Genomic DNA, 25,086 nt, shown 5'->3' with positions numbered 1-25,086 from the left:
CTCTCTGTAAAAAATCAATAAAATATATTAAAATATATATATATATACCAAGTATAAGCACTGGCAGAATGGGCATGGGAAGAGATAAGTGTCTTAACATTTTTAATAATAAGCTATCCAATTCTACCTCCTAAAGTTCCACAATTCTTTACATGATTAAACCAAACTAGATTATAAATTGAAAGGTTAGATTACAAAATGACTCAACAAACATTTCTGCTTTATTCTTACCTAAGCAATAATTCTCTGAGTTTCACAAAAAACTCTTTACTTTGGAAATGTAAAACAATCAATGCTTGAGTTATCTTCAGTAACTCTATTGGTTTATAGTTCTCCAAATTCTTATGCAGAATTGAAGCAATTCTAAAAAGAATGATAAAACATCTACTATAACCAGTTCACTCATTTATTTATTAAACATTTACTGAGGAGCTCCTTCATGCCAGACACACTCTGTGCTGGAGAGACAGCAATGAATGAGACAAGGTTTTCTGTTCTTGAAGAACTGTCTCAAGATGGCGATAGAAATGGTGCCAGGTGAGTACTAGACTTATGGGGAGGGGAGATCACTTTGTAAGTTATATAAGTGTCTAACCAGTATGCTGTACACCTCAAACTAATATAATATTGAATATCAAATATCATTGAAAAATAAAAATAAATAAAATTTTAAAAGATGGTGATAGAAATATAACAAAATAGAATGAACTATCAATGAAGTATGAATGAAATATTTAATTATCAATAGTAAGAAGAAAAGCATAGTTTTACTTCCTAAATAAATAAATAAATCTCTCAGAAGAGCCACCAAATTCCACATCCTCCCTCCAAAAAAATATTTACCAAGAGTTACTAACAATTATCAAAACTGATTTTTCTTCCTTACATCCACTGGCCTTCTAATAGAAATGCTTCAAAGCAATGGGAAATGCTGAGACAATAAGTTGGAGGGATAAGGCAGAAGGAATATTTTCAAAATGGAATATGATAGATAATAAAAAAAATAACATAAGCCCTAGCTGGTTTGGTTCATTAGATAGAGCTTTGGATTGTAGACTGAAAGGTCCCTGGTTCGATTCCAGTCAAAGGCACATGCCCAGGTTGTGGGCTCGATCCCCAGTAGGGGGCATGCAGGAGGCAGCCGATCAATGATTCTCTTATCATTGATGTTTCTCTCTCTCTCTCCCTCTCCCTTCCTCTCTGAAATGAATAAAAATATATTTTTAAAATAATTATATATATATATATATATATATATATATATATATATATATATAAAACCATGAATTTTTTTCCTTCTTAATCTCAAGTTAACAAAAAAGTTAATATGTGATAGTATGATTTCAAGGTAACAACTGTGGTGTGAAACCAAGCTCACAAAGATGCCAACTATTTTCCAGAAACTGTCCTTTTGAAAAGTAGGATCCTGCTCTATGCTCTCAACTTTCCTAGATTATGACACTCCACTTGAGAATAACAACAGTAGCAAATGAAATGAAAAATACTATAAACAATTTCAGAATTTCTGTTTTAAAAAACAAACTAGGAAATAAATAATACCATAAGTGTTAATTCCTTATTTCTTCAAAACCAACAGCTAGGTTATAGGGGAAAAAAACATAATTTTTCCTCAAAAACACAGCTAGTTATGAATGACAACTAGACTTAACACAATGAATTTCAGTAAGGACTACTTTTTAATCAGATGTAAATTTCTGCTTTCCATATCTTCCATTGCTCCAATCACTGCCAGGGCTTCCTGGCTGGTCAGCTTCTCTGACATCAATAATATAGTTGATTCAAGTCTAGAAGCAAAGAAAAATATTTTTAGGTTGAAAAATGGATAGTTTATTTAAAAAATTTTAAATAACAGTTCTTAAGTAACAAATAGAAAATAACATGAAGAAAAACTTAATTCAAATATGCTCTTCATAGCTTTTCCCAGACACTTTAGTTCACATTTTTCTCACTTTTCTGTCTGCACATAGCACTCACTAACTGTATCACTAATTTGAGTACTAATTCATAAACTATTTTGTAGTGTCATAGTATTTACATATTTCAATTATATATTTCTATCCTCCCAATTAGAATATAAAATCTTTGAAGGCAGGGACCCAGTTAAATTCAACTTTTGTACTGCTTTAGCATGAGATTTTAATAATACTTAGTGACAAAAAAAAGATTCCAATAAAGGTTTCTTAAATAATCATCTTGTTCTCATCATGATAGTCTCTTAAAATGTATCTTGAAATTTCTTCATATATATTTCAAAGGATTCTTTTTTTTAATATATTTTATTGATTTTTTACAGAAAGGAAGGGAGAGGGGTAGAGAGAAACATCGATCAGCTGCCTCCTGTACACTCCCTACTGGGTATGTGCCAGCAACCAAGGTACATGCCCTTGACCGGAATCGAACCTGGGACGCTTGAGTCGGCAGGCCGACGCTCTATCCACTGAGCTAAATTGGTTAGGGCTCTAAGGATTCTTAAAAATAAAACTCTCCGTGAAGTTTTGGCTAACAGAGTAATGATGTAGAAACCTCTATTATGCAACTCTCTGGAACCCCTGCTTAACTAATCCACTAATAGTACTTATCCATTTGCTCTTATCAGTAATCATGTATGCAGTATTTGCTCATTTTTATGTCCCTAAAATTTCTATCTACATTAATATCTAGCAATACTGGAAATTCTTCTAAGATGGGAGATAGATCAAATTCACTCAAACCTGTCATGGGAATCTATGCCAATGTGCACAATATAAATGTTTTTGATGATGAATGTGAAGACCAAGCAAAAAATGGTCTTGTTAACTATTATAATTCTGAATAGTCCACAGCCTAAACTGGGCAGAGCAGTCTTACACCTATTTTAAAGCCAGTCACATGACCTAGGAAGGGAGAATAAATGTCTTTAAATAGTGTTCTCCCTCATCCATTGCCACAAGGGGGTACTGGCTCCCTTTCAGAACACAATAGCGGAATAAGAGTTTGAGATGTAAATTAGAATAAACAGAGAAAGAATCGAGGAGCAGAGCATATGAGATTATTTTCCATTCCACAGTTGATTTTTGTGCCTTCCAGAATGCAAGATCTAAGCTTGAAGGCTCCATATAGTCTCCACAGAAAAGTAAAGCATTTTAGCAGAACTTACTGTTTCTTTTCTTCAGGTCCTGCCACAGGTCCCAATACTACAAACAATTTTACAAAGGTCGCCGGCTGATCAAACAGAGGAATCATTTCAGTTAGCCTCTTTTTAGTTATTAAAATAAATTCAAAATTATGAAATTGTAGAGAGTGGTACAGACTAAATATTTTACTGATGACATCCAAATCAAGGTCATTCACATTGCTTAAAAACACTTTATTACACCTTTCTAATAGTGGGTAATAACTATATTTAATATTTCTAAGGAATTGTACTATTCTTCTTGCAACGTTGACCTGGGAAGAATCTATGGTATCAAAAAGAAGTTCTGTTTTCTTCACTAATTGTTCTTGAAAACGTCGTGATGTTAAAAAAGATATGCTGACCATCAAAACAGACAAAGACCTGAAAAAGGAAAAAGATGCAAAAATTTTTACATTACTTAAGAATAATGAACAAATCTAAGACTAAAAAAATAGATATAGAAAGGAACTGGTAAAAATATTATCTGTTTTATAACAATTTTTTTTAAATACTAGTAGAACTTCCCTCAGATCTCTGAGTAATTGAACCTCTTTGAACAAAAAAAAGCATTGAAATAATATTTTTATTGAGTATATATATAATATCTTGTTCTATAGATAGCTTCTTTGAAGAAAAAATTTTTTTTAATTTTTTTTCTTCATTGATTTTTTTTTTTTTTTTTGAGAGCGAGAAAGAGAGATCAATTTGTTGTTTCACTTATTTATGCATTCATTGGTTGCTTCTTGTATGTGTCCTGACTGGGAATCAAACCTTGGTGTATCAAGATGATGCTCTAACCAACTGAGCTACCAGGCCAGGACTAAAGGAAAATATTTTAGTGAAATTTACTCAGAAATCACTGGACCAACAGCCCATGAATGCAACATTAAAAGTCTCATTTTGTATTTTTGGTAATAGAACTTTGCTTTATTAGACTTGTCTCTGTATATCTGTAATCCTATATAATAAAAGCCTAATACACTATTACTACCCTTTACCTCTTTGCACACAATATGCCACAATTGCCTAAACCTCACAGCTTCCAACTACACGGTAACATTTAGTTTAGTCCAGTGGTCGGCAAACTCATTAGTCAACAGAGCGGCAAACCGCATGTGGCTCGCGAGCTGCGGTTTGCCGACCACTGCGCTGAGTGTCTGACGTTCATTCGACCATTTGACCAGTCGCTATGACGTGCACTGACCACCTGGGGGCAGACACTCCAACCAGTAGGTTAGCTTGCTGCTGGGGTACGGCCGATTGAGATTGGGCAAGATGGGCAGGACATGCCCTGGAGCCCTCACATGATCCCACCCCGGCCCGATTGTGAACCGGTGGGGTCCCTTGGCCTGGCCTGTGGGGATCAGGCTGGAATCCGCTCTCTGACATCCCCCTAGGGGTCCTGGATTGCAAGAGGGCGCAGGCCAGGCCAAGGGACCCCACCAGAACACAAATCCATGCACTGCGCCTCTAGGTTACTAATAAAAATCTTGGTTAAATATTTCTAATGATTTTATATATTTTAATGTTTCATGCTAGATTGATATTAATATATGACAGACAATACCAAACATGAAGTAGCATTTAATATTTCTTCAATCAATAAACACTTTTAAAAAACATATATCAAAAAATAATAATAATTTAAAAAAACACATAAATCACTCTTCTGGGCACTTGGAAGACAACAAAACTATAAAGGTGAGGTCCCTGCTTTCAAGTGACAGTTCTTACATAATAAAAATCAGAAAATCACAACTACAAGAATGCATCCATAATGATGAATAAATGCAGAATGGAAAAGACATATAACAAGGACTCTGGTTGGGTAGCTCAGTTGGAGCACCGTCTCAATGTGCCAAGGTTATGGATTGGATCCCCAATTGGGACACACACAAAAATCCCTTCCTCTCTCTCTAAAAATCAATAAGTAAAAAATTTTTTAAAAAGACATATAGGAGAAACCAAGATGGCGGCATAGGTAAGCACCTAAACTGCTGCCTCACACAACAATTTCAAAACTACAACTAAAAGACAGAACGGACACCATCCAGAACCACAGGAAAGCTGGCTGAGTGAAAATTCTACAACTAGAAGGAAAGAGAAAAGCTCACAGAGAATTGGAGGTACGGCAAAGGGTCTTTGTGCATGCAGAGAGGAAGGGCGGCTGAGAGCCTGGCTGACTTACTCTGGCAGAAGGGGGAAAGAAGCCCCCAACCGCACTGAACCCCAGTTCTGACTGCACTGAACCCCAGTCCCGGGCGAAACCCTGGGGACCCACGCTCTTACGGGGGGAGTCTGGACTCTGGGGCGGAGACTCGGGAGCCGGGGAAGGCAGAAGTCTGAAGGCGCGCGCGTGCCAGCGCACACAAAGGCTGCGGAGGTTGCCACAGGCTTTCCCTAGTGGAAGGGAGTCGGAGGCTCCTGACTGCACTGAGCCCCAGTTCTGACTGCACTGGACCCCAGTTCCAGGCGAGCCCCTGGGGACCCACGCTCTTGTGGGGGGAGTCTGGACTCTCGGGCGGAGACTCGGGAGCCGGGAAAGGCAGAGGTCTGAAGGCGCGCACGTGCGCGCAAGGGCAAGGCTGACGGGAAGCCAAGACTGAGACTCCACCCCATCCAAGCTGAGCACAGAGGCTATTGCAATTTGGTAAGTCTAATCCTATAAGGCTGTCTCCAGCACCAAACTTCTCCCAGCATAGACACAGCTGATCCTTACAGCCAACTGGCCTGGAGGTCAATTCTTCCCAGTGATACCAACAACAATCAAGACTTAACTACAACAAGGCTGTACACACAGTCCACAAAGGGGTGCACCAAGAGTGTCCACCTCAGGTTAACTGGGGAGGCAGACCCACTGGGCCATATTGGAAACCTAGCACACAAATCTACCTTACCAACTCAGGGAAGCAGTGAAAATGCGGCGTCAAAGAATCAGATCACAAACGAAAGAAATGGAGGAAAACAAACGACTGGATATAGAATTCAAAACCACGGTTATAAGGCTTTTCAAGAATATACTAGAAAAGGCCGATAAATATAACAAGACCCTCGAAGATATGAAAAAGGACCAACTAGAAATTAAACATACACTGACTGAAATAAAAAATATTATACAGAGACCCAAAAACAGACTAGAGGAACACAAAAATCAAGTCAAAGAATTGAAATACAAAGAAGCAAAAAACACTCAACCGAAAAAGCAAAAAGCAAAAAAAAATCCAAAAAGTTGAAGATAGTGTAAGAAGACTCTGGGACAACTTCAAGCGTACCAACATCAGAATTATGGGGGTGCCAGAAGAAGAGAGAGAGCAAGATACTGAAAACCTTTTTGAAGAAATAATGACTGAAAACTTCCCCCACCTGGTGAAAGAAATAGACTTACAAGTCCAGGAAGCACACAGAACCCCAAACAAAAGGAATCCAAAGAGGACCACACCAAGACACATCATAATTAAAATGCCAAGAGCAAAAGACAAAGAGAGAATATTAAAAGCAGTAAGAGAAAAACAGTTAGTTACCTACAAGGGAGCACCCATACGACTGTCAGCTGATTTCTCAACAGAAACCATGCAGGCCAGACGGGAGTGGCAAGAAATTTTCAATGTGATGAATAGTAAGAACCTACAACCAAGATTACTCTACCCAGCAAAGCTATCATTCAGAATTGAAGGGAAGATAAAGAGCTTCACAGATAAGAAAAAGCTAAAGGAGTTCATCACCACCAAACCAGTATTATATGAAATGCTGAAAGGTATTCTTAAAGAAGAGGAAGAAGAAAAAAGTAAAGAGAAAAATTATGAACAACAAATACATATCTATCAACAAGTGAACCTAAAAATCAAGTGAATTAAAAACCTGAGGAACAGAATAATCTGGTGAATATAATAGAATCAGGGGCATAGAAAGGGAGTGGACTGATAATTCTCAGGGGGAAAGGGATATGGGGGGTTCATGAAGAGACTTGACAAAAATCATACACCTATGGATGAGGACAGTGGGGAGGAGGTAAGGGCAGAAGGTGGGGTGGGAACTGGGTGGAGGGGAGCTATGGGGGGAAAAAGGAGAAACAATTGTAATAATCTGAATAAAGATTTATTAAAATAAAAATAAAAATAATTTAAAAAAAAAAGACATATAACAAATACCTGGGGATGATAATAGAAAACCACCTACAGAAAAGATATAAAAATATAAATCTGAAACTATCTCAACTATTAGGATAGTGGAACTATTTACATATTTTTGTTTCTAAATTTCTTTTAATCTTTTCAAGAAAATAAATCTATTTTTAAAGACCCAGTTGTACAATACTTTGGCTTCTCTATTCAAATGTTTAAAGTTAATATTAGCATTAACTAGTAACCTAACATTGCTATTTAGTTTAACCATAAAGACCCCTGAAATTATTTTTCAAAATTATATATATATTTGTAACTGCAGTTTGGAGTGAGGAAATGTCCAAATACTTCATTAGATTTTCTAAAGGGGTCTATAATAATTTTTAAAGTTAAACAAAATTTACTTTACAACTATTTTTATTGTCTGCTTTTACAAGCTACTTTTATGTGTATAGAAAAATGACATAATGTAAAATTTACCATTTTAAACATTTTTAAGTGTACAGTTAAGTGGAATTAAGTACATTCACATTGTTGTACAATCATTACCACCATCCACCTGGAGAACATTTTCATCTTCTCAAACAAAAACTCCTTACTTATTAAATAATAATCTCCATTTCCTCTCCACCCAACCCCTGGCAACAGACATTCTACTTTGTTTCGCTGACTTTGACTACTCTAGGTAATTCATCTGAAGCAGAATCATGCAGAATTTGTCCTTTTGCGTCTGGCTTATTTCACTTAGCACAATGTCTTTAGGGTTCATCTATGTTGTAGCATGTGTCAGAATTACCTTCCTTTTTAAAGCTAAATAATATTCTATTGTAGATACATACCACATTTTGATTGTCCATTCTTCTATTAAAAGACATTTGGGTTGTTTCCAAATCTTTTGGCAATTGTGACTAATACTGCCATAAACATTGGTATATATAACAGACTAAACCAGCCATGGGCAAACTACGGCCCGGATCCGGCCCGTTCGGCTGTTCTATCCGGCCTGCGGAGCAAAAAGAGCGGAGGGTTCTCTTGCTCTCCCCTCTGCTCCTTTACTTTGAATTTATATTAGTTCACACAAACACTCCATCCATGCTTTTGTTCCGGCCCTCCAGTCCAGTTTAAGAACCCATTGTGGCCCTAGAGTCAAAAAGTTTGCCCACCCCTGGACTAAACTGTTACAATATTGTGTTATACTTTAAATACTTTATCTCTAATTCCCACAACAACATTGCAAAGTAATTACACTACTATCCCTGTTTTATAAATGCGGACAGTGAACTTCTCAAGAAGTTAAAGTCACATAATTAGAAATAGGCCAATCTAAGTGTGTATGCATACAAAGCCCAGAACCTTTCCACCACAACACAAAGGCTTTCTAAATAAATTTACCTTAAGTCCTGTATGGTTTCCAAGTTCCTACTTACAATATCAGCTATTTTTCCCATTAATGGACTAAAATGTAACTGTTGATCTGCTAGGCAAGTGGAAAATTTTGCCAGCACATTCATATCAAACCTATTGAAGAAATATACAGAAGAGATCATTAGTATTTACTTCCTCTTAAAACATAAAACAGTTGTAAAATAAAAAATTAAAAAATATTATTATATTACTATTACATTACTACTTTAAAATAAATTTTTCTAAAATGTTATTTGTTATTTTTAAAGTAACCCATGCTGCCCAGTTGGCGTGGCTCAGTGGTTGAGTTTCGACCTATGAACCAGGAGGTCACGGTTCAATTCCTGGTCAGTACACATGTCCAGGTTGCCAGCTTGATCCTCAGTGAATATTTGCCAAAATGAGCTTTGTTATTCTCTCAGCTCTCTTATAAATGGAGAGTTCTCATATACTCTTGTATAATATAAATTGTATAGACTTCTCAATACTCAAGAATACCCTGAATAAATTTCACATTTTTTAGATGATTATTGATTATAACAACATGATGAAAATAGCAGAGTTTGGCCCTAGCCAGTTTTGCTCAGTGAATAGAGTGTCGGCCTATGGACCAAAGGGTCCCGGGTTTGATTCTGGTCAAGGACACGTACCTTGATTGCAGGCTCCTCCCCAGACCGGGCCCTGGTGGAAGAACATGCAGGAGGCAACCAATTGATGTGTTCTTCTCCCATCAATGTTTCTCTCTGTCTTTCCCTCTCTCTTCCACTGTCTCTAAAAAAATCAATGGAAAAATATCCTCAGGTGAGGATTAACATTAAAAAAAAAAAAGGAAGAAAGAAAATAGATGAGTTTGTAGTTTAGGAAATAAATCTGAAATAAATAGATGAGTTTGTAATTTAGGAATTGATAATGCTTGCAGCAATGGACCTGAAAGCTTCTAAGTCACTGATGAACTATGCTCATTGCCTCTCCATAAAAAAAGAGAGATAGGCAAGTTCCTACAGATGCTGTTAAAGTGTTTTCCTTTCTAGAAAACTGGTGTCTTCTTTTTTCTCTTTTTATGGCTCCTGAACATCTAGGTTTTAATTGACTGCCTATCACTTGAGAAAATCTTCTTTCTGAAGTAGAACTCTTCCAGAAAAGAAAATTCAAAAATGCCAGTCCATGATCTAATGAACAAAATAAACTGATAAAATAGAAACAGAAGCATGGATACATAGAACAGACTGACAGCTGTCAGAGGAGAGGGGGGAAAGAGGGACTGGATGAAAGAAGGTAAAGGGATTAGCCAAAGAACATATATGCATAACCCATAGACAGACAACAGTGTGGTGATGGCCAGAGGGAAGTGGGGTTGAGGGGAAGCTGGGTGTAGGTTGGCAAAGGGGAAGGAAGAGGAAGAGGAAATAGGGACACCTGTAATAATGTCAACAATAAAAATAAAGTTAAAAACAATGCCAGTCCATGAATAGCTGACTCTACCTTATTTATATTTTGACTAGAGGCCCGGTGCACGAAATTAGTGGGGGGGGGGGCAATGGGGGTGTCCCTCAGCCCAGCCTGCACCCTCTCCAATCTGGGACCCCTCGAGGGATATTTGAATGCCCGTTTAGGCCTGATCCTGGTGGGATTGGGCATAAACGGGCAGTCGGACATCCCCCTCACAATCCAGGACTGCTGGCTCCCAAACACTCGCCTGCCTGCCTGATTGTCCCTAACCGCTTCTGCCTGCCAGCCTGATCACGCCCTAACCACTCCCTTGCCAGCCTGATCAACGCCTAACTGCTCCCCTGCCAGCCTGATTGCCCCTAACTGCCCTCCCCTGCTGGCTTGGTCACCCCCAATTAACCTCCCCTGCAGGCCTGGTTCCCCCTAACTGCCCTCCCCTGCTGGCCTGGTCCCCCCCAACTGCCCTCCCCTGCAGGCCTGGTCCCCCCCAACTGCCCTCCCCTGCAGGCCATCTTGTGGTGGCAATCTTGTGTCCACATGGGGGCAGCCACCTTTGACCACATGGGGGCGGCCATCGTGTGTTGGAGTGACGGTCAATTTCCATATTACTCTTTTATTATATAGGATTAAGTGTAAATATGGAAAAGCACATTATGTTCCCTACTCTTTTTGTTTTATTGTTGACAGAAACAAATTACAGATGTCTCCCATTTTATCCCTTTTGCCTCCCTCCACCCAACCCTGCCCCACCCCAGGCATTCCCCATACTATTGTTTGTGTATGTTCCCGACGCTTAATTTAAAGAGGAAACATTTGAAATACTGTTCTTTCTCCCTCAAGGAAAAACACACTCCCCATTTTTTTCCTAGAAGATTTTACTGTGATAACCCTGAAAAAGATAACCCTGACCTTAGGGGAAGAACGCAGAGTACTTGCCTTTCCAGTCTTCTCCATGCTTCTGTCACTAGTGCTTCAACTAGTGGGTCATGGGACTCAACAGCAAACCTCAATAAAAACAAGAGAAAATAATTTTCTATATCTATGCATTTTTAAATTATTTAAAACACATGTAGTATGAATTACAATGCAAAAGTGAACTGCAGGTTATTATACTCTTAGATAGTCCTTATTTCTAGTCTGCTTTATTTCAGTATTCTGATTTCTTAGTACAATCTAATACATATCTATACTTTATCTCATATCCGGTTAACGTTTTATCTGCTTGTTTCAATGCCCTCCACTGAACAATGGAAATGCTCAAAGATGCATTTCATGTTAAAAGTGCACATAGCCCTAGCCGGTTTGGCTCAGTAGATAGAGTGTCGACCTGCGAACTGAAAGGTCCCAGGTTCGATTCTGGCCAAGGGCACATGCCCAGGTTGTGGGCTCGATCCCTAGTGGAGGACTTGCAGGAGGCAGCCGATCCATGATTCTCTCTCATCATGGATGTTTCTATCTCTCTCTCACTCTTCCTTCCTCTCTGAAATCAATACAAATATATTTTTAAAAAACAACACAAATGTATTATTAAATAAATAAATAAATAAATGTGCACATAACCTGAATTACTTTGCTCTGATTATAGAAATATATCTATAGGATAAAGTTTGTAAAATAAAGAAAAATTGTAATAGGGTAATAAAAATCAATTGTAACTCTGCTACTCATAAATAGCCACCATCATTTATTTGGAACATTTCTCTTCAGTTATTTTTTCTACACACATAAAATATACATACTTCTTTAACATTTCTATACCCTGCTTTTTTCAATAAGCTAATATTATATTGTAGGAATTTGTGTAAGTTATTACATAGTACTCAAAACATAATTTTTTAAATGTTTTTATTGATTTCAGAGAGGAAGGAAGAGGGAGAGAGAGATAGAAACATCAATGATGAAAGAGAATATTGACCCACTGCCTCTGGCACACCCCTACTGGGGATCGAGTCCACAACCAGGCACGTGCCCTTGACCAGAATCGAACCCAGGACTCTGCAGTCCACAGGCCAAAGCTCTATCCACTAAGCCAAACCAGCTAGGGCAACATAATTTTTAATGATTGTATATTATTCCATTAAGTGAATATAGTATCGTTTGGTTAAATATTTACCTATTTGAATTTTAGTTTTTCAATATTATGAACAACTAGTGGCCAGGTGCATGGATTCGTGCACATTGAAAGGAAATTAATTAGAAGAAAGATTTGTGTGGTAATTACATTAACTGCAAAAAATTACATGTCAAAATAGTATATATAATATAGTATTATAAAATTAAAATATTTTAATATCGCTATTCGCCCTTTCTCTATAAAGAAGTGCATGAGTCAACATTTATTTTTAAATTGCCCGTGTGTGTCATATGTACTGGCCAGTCAGTCAGTCAGTCAGATGAATGGACGGTCAGTCACTCAGCCTTTTATATATATAGATAGATGCCGAGATGAATTTCCGTGTACAAGAATCTTTATATGTATCTCAGATCACCCTTTTAGGATAAATCACAAAAGCAAAATTATTGGATCCAAGGGTAGTTTCCCCCCCCACCCAAGGGTAGTTTTAAAGTTCATGATATACACCATGGATGGACCTAGAGAGTATATACTAAGTGAAATAAGTCAGTCAGAGAAAGACAAATATCATATGTGGAATCTAAAGAACAAAAACAAACAACATAGAAACAGACTCATAGATACAGAGAACAAAGTGGTGGTTGCCAGAGAGGAGGGGAGCTGGGGGACTTGGTGAAAAGGTGAGGGGATTAAGAAGTACAAATTGGCGGGAGGGAATAATGGCGGCGGAATAGACAGACGTGTTCCGAGCCTTGTCCCGGAGCAGAAAGAAAGAACAGCTGAGGGTCGCGCAAGGAGTGTTTGTTGGCTGGCTGGGAGACAGCTGAATTCCAGAAGGAGGTGGGGGACTGCTGAACGGGGTTCCCCTGACCTGGCAGCACGAACTGCGGCTGGGTCCCCTCCCGGAGCTGCGGGCTTGGACGCGGAGTCTGCGCCATCTTGATCCGGAAAGTGGAGTTTATCTGAAGCCTGAGAATCCACAACTGCGGCACCCACGGAACAGCTGCGAGCCCCAGAACAACGCTCCCCAACTGGCGCAAGCACACGGGGTCAGAGAAGCTCTACACTCCACCACGGAAAGGTCAGATTTCGCCTGGGATAAGGTGAGGTCTCTGGTCCCGGCGGGAGAGAGGAACGCGCGTTTTGCGGGAGCTGGAGGACCAGGGAAGTCTGTGCCTAGAAAAATCCGTGGCTGTAGGGGCTGGCGTGATCTGTGACTGTGGAAAGGGGTCCTCAGAGCTGCTAAGAGAAGGGCACTCTAAAAAGCAACCCATTTTGATCTGAAGTGCAGGGACACCCTAAGAATTTCAGGCAGTCCAGACTTACGCGCAGCCCGTGCGCTCCCTGGGTGCCTGGGCTTACTCGCAGTCCCGGAATTCGCACACTTGGGCTTTTTCCTCTTCAAATCCTTGCATCTGATTACTAAGCCCAATACATAGGATCACCCAGTTGGGGACACCCTGGGAGACTGCAGGGGAAGGTTGTTTTTCTGGAACCTGGGGATCGGAGCGGGGAGTGACCATCAGAGAGCCAGCTCTGAGGCAGCCCACTCCCATAGGTCCGTGGCGAGTGCCACAGGGAAAGAAGGCTCTAACACTGCCTAGAGAGGCCATAGATAGACCCGGAAGTCAATCCAGAAACACTGCCACCCAGGGGCTGAATCACAAATTGACTCTTGTGTAATCAAAAATAAAGGAATACGAGAAATTAAGACACACCGCCTGCTTAAAATCAGGACTGGCTTACAACACCGAAGAGCAGTGGATCGCAGGGAACTGCAATACTGTCTGGACTGAGAAACAGGCGTGCCAAACAGAAAAACAGAGGAAGTGAATGACCTTCACTACTCCACATTTTATTTTTACCTTTTATTTTTTTTATTATTTTTATTTTTTTTTTAAATTTTCATTTTTTGCATCTTTTAATCAAGAAACTTTTTTTTCTTTTTTCATCACTTGATTTTACCTTTTTAATGATTACATTTTTATTTTCAATCCGTATTATTACTACTGCTATTTTATCTTTTTTTTTTTTTTTTTTTTTTAAAGTGTCATTTTATTTTCTCTTCATTTTATTTTGGGATTAGGGTTCTACATTCTATTTTTTATCTTTCCTTTAGCATCGTTTTACTCTATCTCAACTCTACCTTTAGGCCATCACTCTCTTCCTAACCTCCCCTTTTTCAGTGTCCTGTTTGTCTTACCCTTTTACTGCTTTAGATTTTCCCTATTCTTTCTGTTTACCCCTTGTTAAAATTTCACCCTACTTACATATCTAATCTCCAATCCCCTGCTCCAAGTCCACATACACCTTTCCCTTCGCTGTCTGAGTTATCCATAAACTTGTCCTTATCTCTGTCCTTTTGTTGTTGTTTGCTTGAATGTAGATTATATCCAATTTTTATGCTTTTTTTGTGAGATTGTTTTGCTTATTCTTCTTTTATTTATTTTTTTGTTTGTTTTGTGCTTCAGCTTTCCCTTGCCTCACTCCATATTAGTTGGTGTTGTAGTTTGTACTAATCCCCAGGCACTTGTTGCTGGCATTTGCTGGGATTAGTGATTGTTCTATTGGAGTTTTATCCCCAATATATATAGTCTGTTCCCCTTTCTCTCTTAGTCAATTTCTTGTCTCTCTTACCTTTTTTTTTTTCTCTTTACTTTCCCTTTTCCCAATTTCATTTTCACACTCCTTTTTTCTTTTTTTTTTTTCTTTCTTTCTTTTTTCCTCTTCTTCTTTCTCTTCTATCACCTAATTTGCCTTTCTCTGGTGGTCACCTTTATTGGAGGTTATTAATATCGTGAATACATTCCTGTTCAGTGCCTTGTGAGTTGTACCTGGTAGTGCTGTATTTTGTGCCTTTAAATCAACGCAGGAGAGAGAGAACTACATAACCAGACACCCAGAGAAGAGAGACCATGGGGAGACAAAGAAGCAGCCCGCATATGAAAGAAAAGCAGGCATCACCAGAAAAGGAAGTAAACGAAATGGAGGCAAGCAACCTTCCAGAAAAAGAATTCAGAGAAATGGTCATAAGGTGGCTGAAAAGAATGGAAGACAAATTCGACAATATGAGCAAGAACCAAGAGGAAATGAAGAAGAACCAAGAAGAAATGAAAAATGACATCGCTGCTGTAAAGAACTCAATAGAAAGCATCAAGAGTAGACTAGAAGAAGCAGAGGACCGCATCAGTGAGCTAGAAGACAAGATGGAAAAAAATACCCAAGAAAAGCAACTTCTAGAAAAAAAAATTAAAAGGCAGGAGGAGAGTCTAAGGGAACTTTGGGACAACACGAAACAAAACAACATCCGCATAATAGGGGTTCCAGAAGGAAAGGAAGCTGAGCAAGGAATAGAAAACCTCTTTGAAGAAATAATGACAGAAAATTTCCCAGATATAGGGAAGAAAAAACCCACACAAATCCAAGAAGCTCACAGAGTCCCAAGCAAAATGAACCCCAAAAGACCGACGCCAAGGCACATTATAATTAAATTGGCAAACACCAACGACAAAGTAAGAATCTTAAAAGCAGCAAGAGAGAGACAGAAAGTTACATACAAAGGAACCCCCATCAGACTAGCAACTGATTTCTCAACAGAAACTCATCAGGCCAGAAGGGAATGGAATGAAATATACAAAGTCATGCAAAGGAAGGGGCTGAATCCAAGAATACTGTACCCAGCAAGGCTGTCAATCAAAATTGAAGGTGAAATCAGGAGCTTCACAGACAAAAAAGGACTAAGGGAATTTATTACCACCAAACCAGCAATGCAAGAAATGCTAAAGGGTCTACTGTAAAAAAAAAAAAAAAAAAGAAAGAAAGAAAGAAAGAAAGGAAGAAAGAAAGAAACAGGAAGCGAAGAAGTAACACAGGGGTAAAGAATAGGAATGGCGACAAATAAGTACCTATCAATAATAACTTTAAATGTAAATGGATTAAATGCCCCAATCAAAAGACATAGGGTAACAGATTGGATAAGAAAACACGACCCATATATCTGCTGTCTACAAGAAACCCACCTCAGAAAAAAAGACGCACACAGACTGAGGGTGAAGGGATGGAAAAAGGTTTTCCAGGCAAATGGAACTGAAAAAAAAGCTGGGGTAGCAATACTTATTTCTGACAAATTAGATCTCAAACTGAAGGACATAACAAGAGATAAGGAAGGCCATTTCATAATACTAAAGGGAGCAATCCAACAAGAAGAAATAACTCTGGTAAACATATATGCACCCAATACAGGAGCACCCAAATACATAAAAAAACTCCTGGAAGATATCAAGGGAGACATTGACAGCAATACAATCATAGTAGGAGACTTTAATACCCCACTATCACCATTGGACAAATCCTCTAAACAAAACATCAGCAAAGAAACATCAATCCTAAATGACTCACTAGACCAGATGGAATTAATTGACATCTTCAGAACATTTCACCCCAAAGCCACAGAATATACATTCTTCTCAAGCGCACATGGGTCATTTTCAAAGATAGACCATATGTTGGGACATAGGCAAAGTCTCTTCAAATTCAAGAAGATAGAAATCATATCAAGCATCTTCTCAGACCACAGTGGCATAAAACTGGAAATCAACTACAATAAAAACAACCCAAAGAAATCAAACACATGGAGACTAAACAGCATGCTATTAAACCATGACTGGGTTACCAGAGAGATCAAAGAAGAAATAAAAAACATCATGACAACAAATGACAATGAAAACACTACAATCCAAAATCTATGGGACACAGCGAAAGCAGTCTTGAGAGGGAAGTTCATAGCTCTACAAGCCTACTGCAAAAAACAAGAAACAGGGGTAATAAATTACCTAACCCAACAACTCAAAGAGTTAGAAAAAGAGCAACAAGAAAAGCCCAGTGTAAGCAGAAGGAAGGAAATAATAAAGATCAGAGCACAGATAAACGACATAGAGACCAAAGAAACAATACAAAAGATCAACAAAACCAAGAGCTGGTTCTTTGAAAGGATAAACAAGATTGATGAACCTCTAGCCAGGCTCACCAAGAAGCAAAGGGAGAGGACCCAAATAAACAAGATCAGAAATGAAAGAGGTGAAATAACAACAGATCCCGCCGAAATACAAAGGATTGTTAAAAAATACTACGAACAACTCTATTCCAACAAACTGGACAACCTGGAGGAAATGGACATATTCCTAGAAAAATATAACCTTCCAAAACTCAATCAGGAAGAATCTAAACAGCTCAACATGCCAGTAACTATGGAAGAAATTGAAGCAGTCATCAAAGAGCTTCCGGCAAACAAAAGCCCGGGGCCAGATGGCTTCACAGGAGAGTTCTACCAAACATTCAAGGAAGAACTAAAACCTATCCTCCTCAGACTATTCCAAAAAATTCAAGAGGAAGGAACACTTCCAAGCTCCTTCTATGAAGCCAGCATCACCCTAATACCAAAACCAGATAAAGACAACACAATGAAAGAGAATTACAGGCCAATATCCCTCATGAATGTAGATGCCAAAATCCTCAACAAAATTCTAGCAAATAGGATCCAGCAGTACATCAGAAAGATCATACACCATGACCAAGTAGGGTTTATCCCAGGAATGCAAGGATGGTTCAATATCCGCAAATCAATAAATGTGATACATCACATAAACAAATTGAGAGATAAAAATCACATAGTCATATCAATTGATGCAGAAAAAGCATTTGACAAAATCCAACACCCTTTCTTGATAAAAACTCTCAACAAGGTGGGAATAGAAGGATCATACCTCAACATCATAAAAGCTATATATGATAAACCCACAGCTAACATCATACTCAATGGGCAAAAACTAAAACCATTTCCCCTAAGAACAGGAACAAGACAGGGATGCCCACTCTCACCACTCCTGTTTGACATAGTACTGGAAGTATTAGCCACTGCAATTAGACAAGAAGAAGAAATAAAAGGCATCCAAATTGGAAAAGAAGAAGTAAAGCTGTCCTTATTTGCAGATGACATGATATTGTACATAAAAAACCCGAAAGACTCCATCAAAAAACTAACAGACTTAATAAATGAATTCGGCAATGTAGCAGGATACAAAATTAACACCAAGAAATCTATGGCATTTCTATACACCAACAATGAACTTACAGAAAGAGAGACTAAAAAAGCAATCCCATTTTCCATCGCACCAAAAAAATTAAGATACTTAGGAATAAACCTAACCAAGGAGGTAAAAGACCTATATGCGGAAAACTACAGGACACTGAAAAAAGAGATAGAGGAAGATGTAAACAGATGGAAGAACATACCATGTTCATGGATTGGTAGAATCAACATCATCAAAATGTCCATACTACCCAAAGCAATCTATAGATTCAATGCACTCCCCATTAAAATACCAACGGCGTATTTCACAGACCTAGAAAGAACTCTCCAAAAATTCATCTGGAATAAAAAAAGACCCCGAATAGCCACAGCAATCCTGAGAAAGAAGAATAAAGTAGGAGGGATCTCAATACCAGATTTCAAGCTGTATTACAAAGCCACTGTCATCAAAACAGCCTGGTACTGGCACAAGAACAGACATATAGATCAATGGAACAGAATAGAGAATCCAGATATCGACCCAAACCAATATGCGCATTTAATATTTGACAAAGGAGGCATGAGCATACAATGGAGTCAAGACAGTCTCTTTAATAAATGGTGTTGGGAAAATTGGACAGATACATGCAAAAAAATGAAACTAGATCACCAACTTACACCATACACAAAAATAAACTCAAAATGGGTACAGGACTTAAATATAAGACGGGAAACCATAAAAATACTAGAGGAATCCACAGGCAGCAAAATCTCAGACATATGCCAAAAGAACTTTTTCAGTGATACTGCCCCTAGGGCAATGGAAGCCAAACAGAAAATAAACAAATGGGACTACATCAAAATAAAAAGCTTTTGCACAGCAAAAGAAACCATCAACAAAACAACAAGAAACCCCACTGTATGGGAGAACATATTTGCAAATGGTATCACTGATAAAGGTTTAATTTCCAACATCTACAGGCAGCTTATACAACTTAATAAAAGGAAGATAAATGATCCAATAAAAAAATGGGCAACGGACCTAAATAGAAGCTTTTCGAAAGAAGACAGAAGGAAGGCCAAGAGACACATGAAAACATGCTCAAAGTCACTAATTATCCGAGAGATGCAAATCAAAACAACAATGCGATACCATCTCACACCTGTCAGAATGGCTATCATCAACAAATCAACAAACGACAAGTGTTGGCGAGGATGCGGAGGAAAAGGAACCCTCGTGCACTGCTGGTGGGAATGCAGACTGGTGCAGCCACTGTGGAGAACAGTATGGAGTTTCCTCAAAAAACTGAAAATGGAACTCCCATTTGACCCAGTAATCCCACTCCTAGGAATATATCCTAAGAAACCAGAAACACCAATCAGAAAGGATATATGCACCCCTATGTTCATAGCAGCACAATTTACAATAGCTAAGATTTGGAAACAGCCTAGGTGCCCATCAGCAGATGACTGGATCAGAAAACTATGGTACATCTACACAATGGAATACTATGCTGCCGTAAAAAAGAAGGAATTACTACCATTTGTAGGCACTTGGATGGAATTAGAGAACATCATGCTAAGTGAAATAAGCCAGTCAATGAAAGAAAAATACCACATGATCCCACTCATTTGGGGATAATGAAAAACATTATAAACTGATGAACAAAAAGATAGTTACAGAGGCAGTAAAGCATCAAACAGACTGTCAAATTACAGTGGTAAGGTTAGGGAGAGGTGGGGGAAATAAGAGATCAACTGAAGGACTTATATGCATGTATATAAGAGTAACCAACGGATGCAAAACATTGGGGGGTGAGGGCATGTATGGGAGTGGGGTGGGGGTGGGGGGCAATGGTAAGATATGTACACATATAATACCTTAATAAAAATTTGAAAAAAAAAAAAAAAAAAAAAAAAAAAAAAGAAGTACAAATTGGTAGTTACTAAATAGTCACAGGCTTTGCCGGTGTGGCTCAGTGGTTGAGCATTGACCTATGAACCAGGAGGTCACAGTTCAATTCTGGTCAAGGTACATGCCCAGGTTTCAAGCTCGATCCCCAGTAGGGGGCGCGCAGGAGGCAGCTGATCAATGATTCTCTTTCATCATTGATGTTTCTGTCTCTCTTTCCCTCTCCCTTCCTCTCTGAAATAAATAAAAATATTTTTTAATTGTCACAGGAATGTGGAGTACACATAAGGAATGTAGTTAATAATATTGTAATAACTATGTATGATGCCAGGTGGGCACTTGAAATATCGGGGGAATCACTTTGTAAAATATACGACTGTCTAACCATTATCTGAAACTAACACAAAATAATGCAGAATATAAACTGTAATTGAAAAATAAAATTTAAATAAAAAAATAATAAAGTTCATAACACGTATTACACTACCAGCAACATATAAGAGCTCCTGTTCCAGTATAGCTTTTTTTAAATAAAAATATATTTTTTAGAAAAGAGTTCCTATTCCAGTATATCTTTACTAACAATGGATGTTTTACACATGTAATTAAGCCACATATACCATATATTGTATGTATAAAAGTTTTTCTTTTTAACCAATTTCAACATCTTTATAATGTTAATAAGTCTATATTATTTTATCTCCTCAAAATCAAAGAATTTCAGGTTGAGTCATGAAGCAAAATCAAACTACATCCTGTTTAAAAATATTGAAAACACAATTACATTACTCTTGAAATCCTTTCCTTATTAAAATACTAGAGGCCCATTGCATGAAATTCATGCACAGGTGCGGTCCCTAGGCCTGGCCAGTGACCAGTGCCTATTGGGGCCATCTCGCCCAGTCCCGATTGGGGCTGGGCCAGTCGGCTGCCAGACAGGGCCTGGCAGCCAGGGGAGGAACTGGGGAAGGTTGGCTGGCCGTGGGAGGTTGGCTGTGGGAGCACACTGACCACCAGTGGGCAGCTCCTGTATTGAGCATCTGTCCCCTGGTGGTCAGTGCACGTCATAGTGACTGGTTGACCGGTCATTCCGGCCATTCAGTTGTAACAGTCACTTAGGCTTTTATATATATAGATGACTTGAGGGAAACATAGAAATGCAGTTTTTAGGCAAATTACCAAACAGCATTTCTCCTTCTGTGCCTGACACTCACATCAGTCTTATGAGATGTTCAACACAATGTTTTGTGGTTAAATAAGTTTGGAAAATGCCCACTTAGAATTCAAATATACACTGGCATATTAATGGCTCTGAAGAGTCCTGCAATAAAGATCTGTTTAATTTTGTCTGGTTTGGCATTTTCCAAACTAACATGACCACTGAGAAAGCAAAACTGGTATTTTACCCAGTTCATCATTACATATTCTCTCATGTACCTCAGAGAAAAAACTTTACAATCTGAGAAAGACCACCAAAAACAAGGGAGAGCCACTCTTTTTTATTCTTACACGTATCCCCAATATAAGTAAAGCTTTAGACCCCTTTACTGTATGTTGACTTTCTAATAAAAACAACTTTATCTCTGCTTTGTGCAATGTCAACATCTGTAGCTACTTAAATAGGCCTTGCAAGTTGGATTATCCTGTGAGAAAACTATTTTTCCACCAGAGACTAACAGACTAATTATAACTTTTGTGTGCTTTTTTACCCTTTATATAACTGCTGAATCCTTTATTTAGGGAGTTCTGAAGGCTTGATTCCCTTGCAAACAATGTAGTTTCTTTCCTTTTTAAATTTTTCCCCAGCTTTACTGAGGTATTAGAGGCCCGGTGCATGAAATTCATGCATGGGGGGGAGTTACTCAGCCCAGCCTGCACCCTCTCCAATCCGGGAGCCCTCGGGGGATGTCCGACTGCCGGTTTAGGCCCGATCCCGCTGGCAGTCGGACATCCCTCTCGCAACCTGGGACTGCTGGCTCCTAACTGCTCCCCTGCCAGCCTGATCGCCCCTAACTGCCTCTGCCTGCCTGCCTGATTGCCCCTAACCACCTTTGCCTGCCTGCCTGATCACCCCTAAGTGCCCTCCTCTGTGGGCCTGGTTGCCCCTAACTGCCCTCCCCTGCCGGCCTGGTCACCCCAGCAGCCCTCCCCTGCCGGTCTGGTTGCCCCTAACCACCTCTGCCTCAGCCCCCTCCACCGTGGCTTTGTCCGGAAGGACTTCAGAAGGATGCCTGGAAGATGCCTGGTCTATTTAGCATATTATCCTTTTATTAGTATAGATGATTAACAAATATTGTATATATTGAGGTTGTACATGATGCTTTGAGATGCAAATATTGTGAAATGATTGCCACAATCAAAGAATATTCTCTAAACATCTTTAAAATATTAGATGATCAGAAAAACTATAAGAAAAATATAGTTTTCCATTTTAAAGAGATATTTAGAAAATTAAATATAATCATTTCTATAAAATCTAAAAATACATTACTTACTGTTGTATGCAGTACAACACATTCACCAGGTTATCATCATTCATAAATTCCATTTTATTTGTAGTTAAATTATAAAGAGTAAGAAATTGGGGATGGTTTCTGATACATTCAACACTTTTCAACAAGCCGGTCTTCTGCTTCTGAAACTGCTGAAGTATATTAAATGCACATCCCACTTCCTCTTCTGAAATTATGGCTTTGTTTTCTTCAATAAGATCAAATATTTGCTCTTCATTTGTACACTTATCCATCTGGCTAATTAATGGTTCACAACCGAAGGGTCGAAAACGAAACACTCTCCAGGAAAATGAACAAATAGCTCTTAGGGTAAGCATATTTGTAAACAATGAGTCTAGAAAAAAGGTGCTTTTTCATTCACATCACAAATTTTCGTGGGTAAAGAAAACCATTTACAACTAGTAGCCAGGTACAACATCCTGGTATAAACAAAGCTGTTTTTCCTTCATATTTTTTGCTTCCATTATGATGACTCCAAGTCCCATTCCAATATACAACCTCTGTAAAATAATAATTGGTTTAAGATGGCTATACTTACATGATTAATATCAAACTAATTCCAACATTCAAATTAAAGTAACAAGTTTTTTTGCACTAACTAGAGATGTTATTCTTAGTCTAAACTAGATAGTAGAGTTTGATCCAAAACTGAATGTCCAGAAAACAAGGCTTCTTTCTGCATCCCACTTAAAAAATGTTTGTAGGAAATACAGTCAATAATATGGTGGCAGACGGGTACTAAAGTTATTGTGGTGATCACTTCATAAGGTACATAAATGTCAAAACACTACGTTGTACACCTGAAAATAATATAATATTGCATGTCAACTATAACTTAAAATTATTTTTTAAATGTTGTTACATCTAACATTTAGATAAAGTTTTCAAATGTAACCATAACAGCAACAGGGGAAAAAAGTCTCAAATTCAGAACTTTTTTTTTTTTTTAAATAAAAGAGTAAAATTGTTGCCCAGACTTAGTGGCTCAGCTGGTTGAGCATTGTCCTGTGCACCAAAGGGTTGCTGGATTGATTCCCAGTCAGGGCACATACCTGGGTTTACGATTTGATCCCCATCCAGGGAGCATACAGAAAGCAACCAACAGATGTTTCTTTCTTACATCGATGTTTCTCTCTCTCCCTTCCTAAGCATGTCCTCAGGTGAAGATTAAAAAAAAAAAAAAAAGAGTAAAACTGCAATAAATAAATATATCACCTTTAAAGTTTCTACAAAGAGTAACCATTAATTCAGAGGCATAATTTTTAAAAAAATTCAGAAGGATAAGTCTCTGGTATACTTGCTTTCAGGATAATTTATCGCTCCTTTCTCCTGGTGCCCCAAAGTAACTCAAACAATTTAGTCATTTTTGACCTTAGACATAGGTTTTAACCAATAAGCAAGATGATTAAAGGTCCAATAAGAAAATATGAAAAAAAAACAAGTGATGTAACAAGATATGGTGAAGCAATAAATGAACTAAAGATAATTATGAAAAAAATTAAAAATTTTTTTAAAAAATAAAATAAAGCCGAAACCGGTTTGGCTCAGTGGATAGAGCGTCGGCCTGCGGACTGAGGGGTCCCGGGTTCGATTCCGGTCAAGGGCATGTACCTTGGTTGCGGGCACATCCCCAGTGGGAGGTGTGCAGGAGGCAGCTGATCGATGTTTCTCTCTCATCGATGTTTCTAGCTCTCTATCACTCTCCTTTCCTCTCTGTAAAATATCAATAAAATATATTTTAAAAAAATAATAATAAAAAAAATAAAAAATAAAATAAAGATAATTATGAAAAATAATTTGTTTTAAAAAATATATTATAGGCCTTGCCGGGTAGCTCAGTTAGTTAGAGCGTTGTCCGGATACGCCAAGGTTGAGGGCTTGATCCCTGGTCAGGGCTCATATAAGAAACATATGTAATACTTTCAACAAGAAAGAATTTTTTTAAAAAAGAACTAACCCAATGAGTGTATAAATAAGTGGAACAACAAATCAGTGTTTCTCTTCTTCTTTCCTTCCCTCCTTCTCTCTGTAGAATCAATTTTTAAAAATAATTAAAACATAACTGTTTATATTTCTAGTTAAGAAACAATGGTTTTAAAGCTAGGGCTAAAACCACATCATCTAATACTTCTGCAACATTCTAAAAAGGACTTTTAAAATATATTATGCCATTAAATTTTCTGGACCTGCCAGGTAGATATTGTCGTTTGCATTTTCCAGATAAGAAAAGCTAGGTTGAAAAAGATTTAAAAACTACTCTAGTACTAGTGAAGCTGGGACAATCATACCCATTATTTCGACTCTTTCAACTTGAACACCTCATTACGCTAACAACCCAACACTAAACGTATACTCAGACCCTTCCTCTCTA

General features: G+C 38.3%; 1 protein-coding gene across 1 annotated transcript in view; it reads right to left on the bottom strand.

Moving 5' to 3' along the window:
* Nucleotides 1-25,086, bottom strand: part of FASTKD1 (FAST kinase domains 1) — a 41,554-nt gene that overhangs the window by 15,633 nt on the left and 835 nt on the right. Inside the window, exons 2-7 of the mRNA XM_080669206.1 lie at nt 22,698-23,215; nt 11,086-11,154; nt 8,689-8,814; nt 3,158-3,556; nt 1,695-1,805; nt 232-363 (exon numbers count right to left, since the gene is read on the bottom strand). Of these exons, the coding sequence (XP_080525332.1) occupies nt 232-363; nt 1,695-1,805; nt 3,158-3,556; nt 8,689-8,814; nt 11,086-11,154; nt 22,698-23,032 (1,172 nt within the window). The 5' untranslated portion in view covers nt 23,033-23,215. The remainder of the gene's footprint in view (nt 1-231; nt 364-1,694; nt 1,806-3,157; nt 3,557-8,688; nt 8,815-11,085; nt 11,155-22,697; nt 23,216-25,086) is intronic.

Source organism: Plecotus auritus, assembly GCF_963455305.1.
Source record: "Plecotus auritus genome assembly, chromosome: 5".
Lineage (NCBI taxonomy): Eukaryota > Metazoa > Chordata > Mammalia > Chiroptera > Vespertilionidae > Plecotus > Plecotus auritus.
Note: the sequence above shows the minus strand (reverse complement) of the source record. Positions and strands in the feature narration are given on the sequence as shown.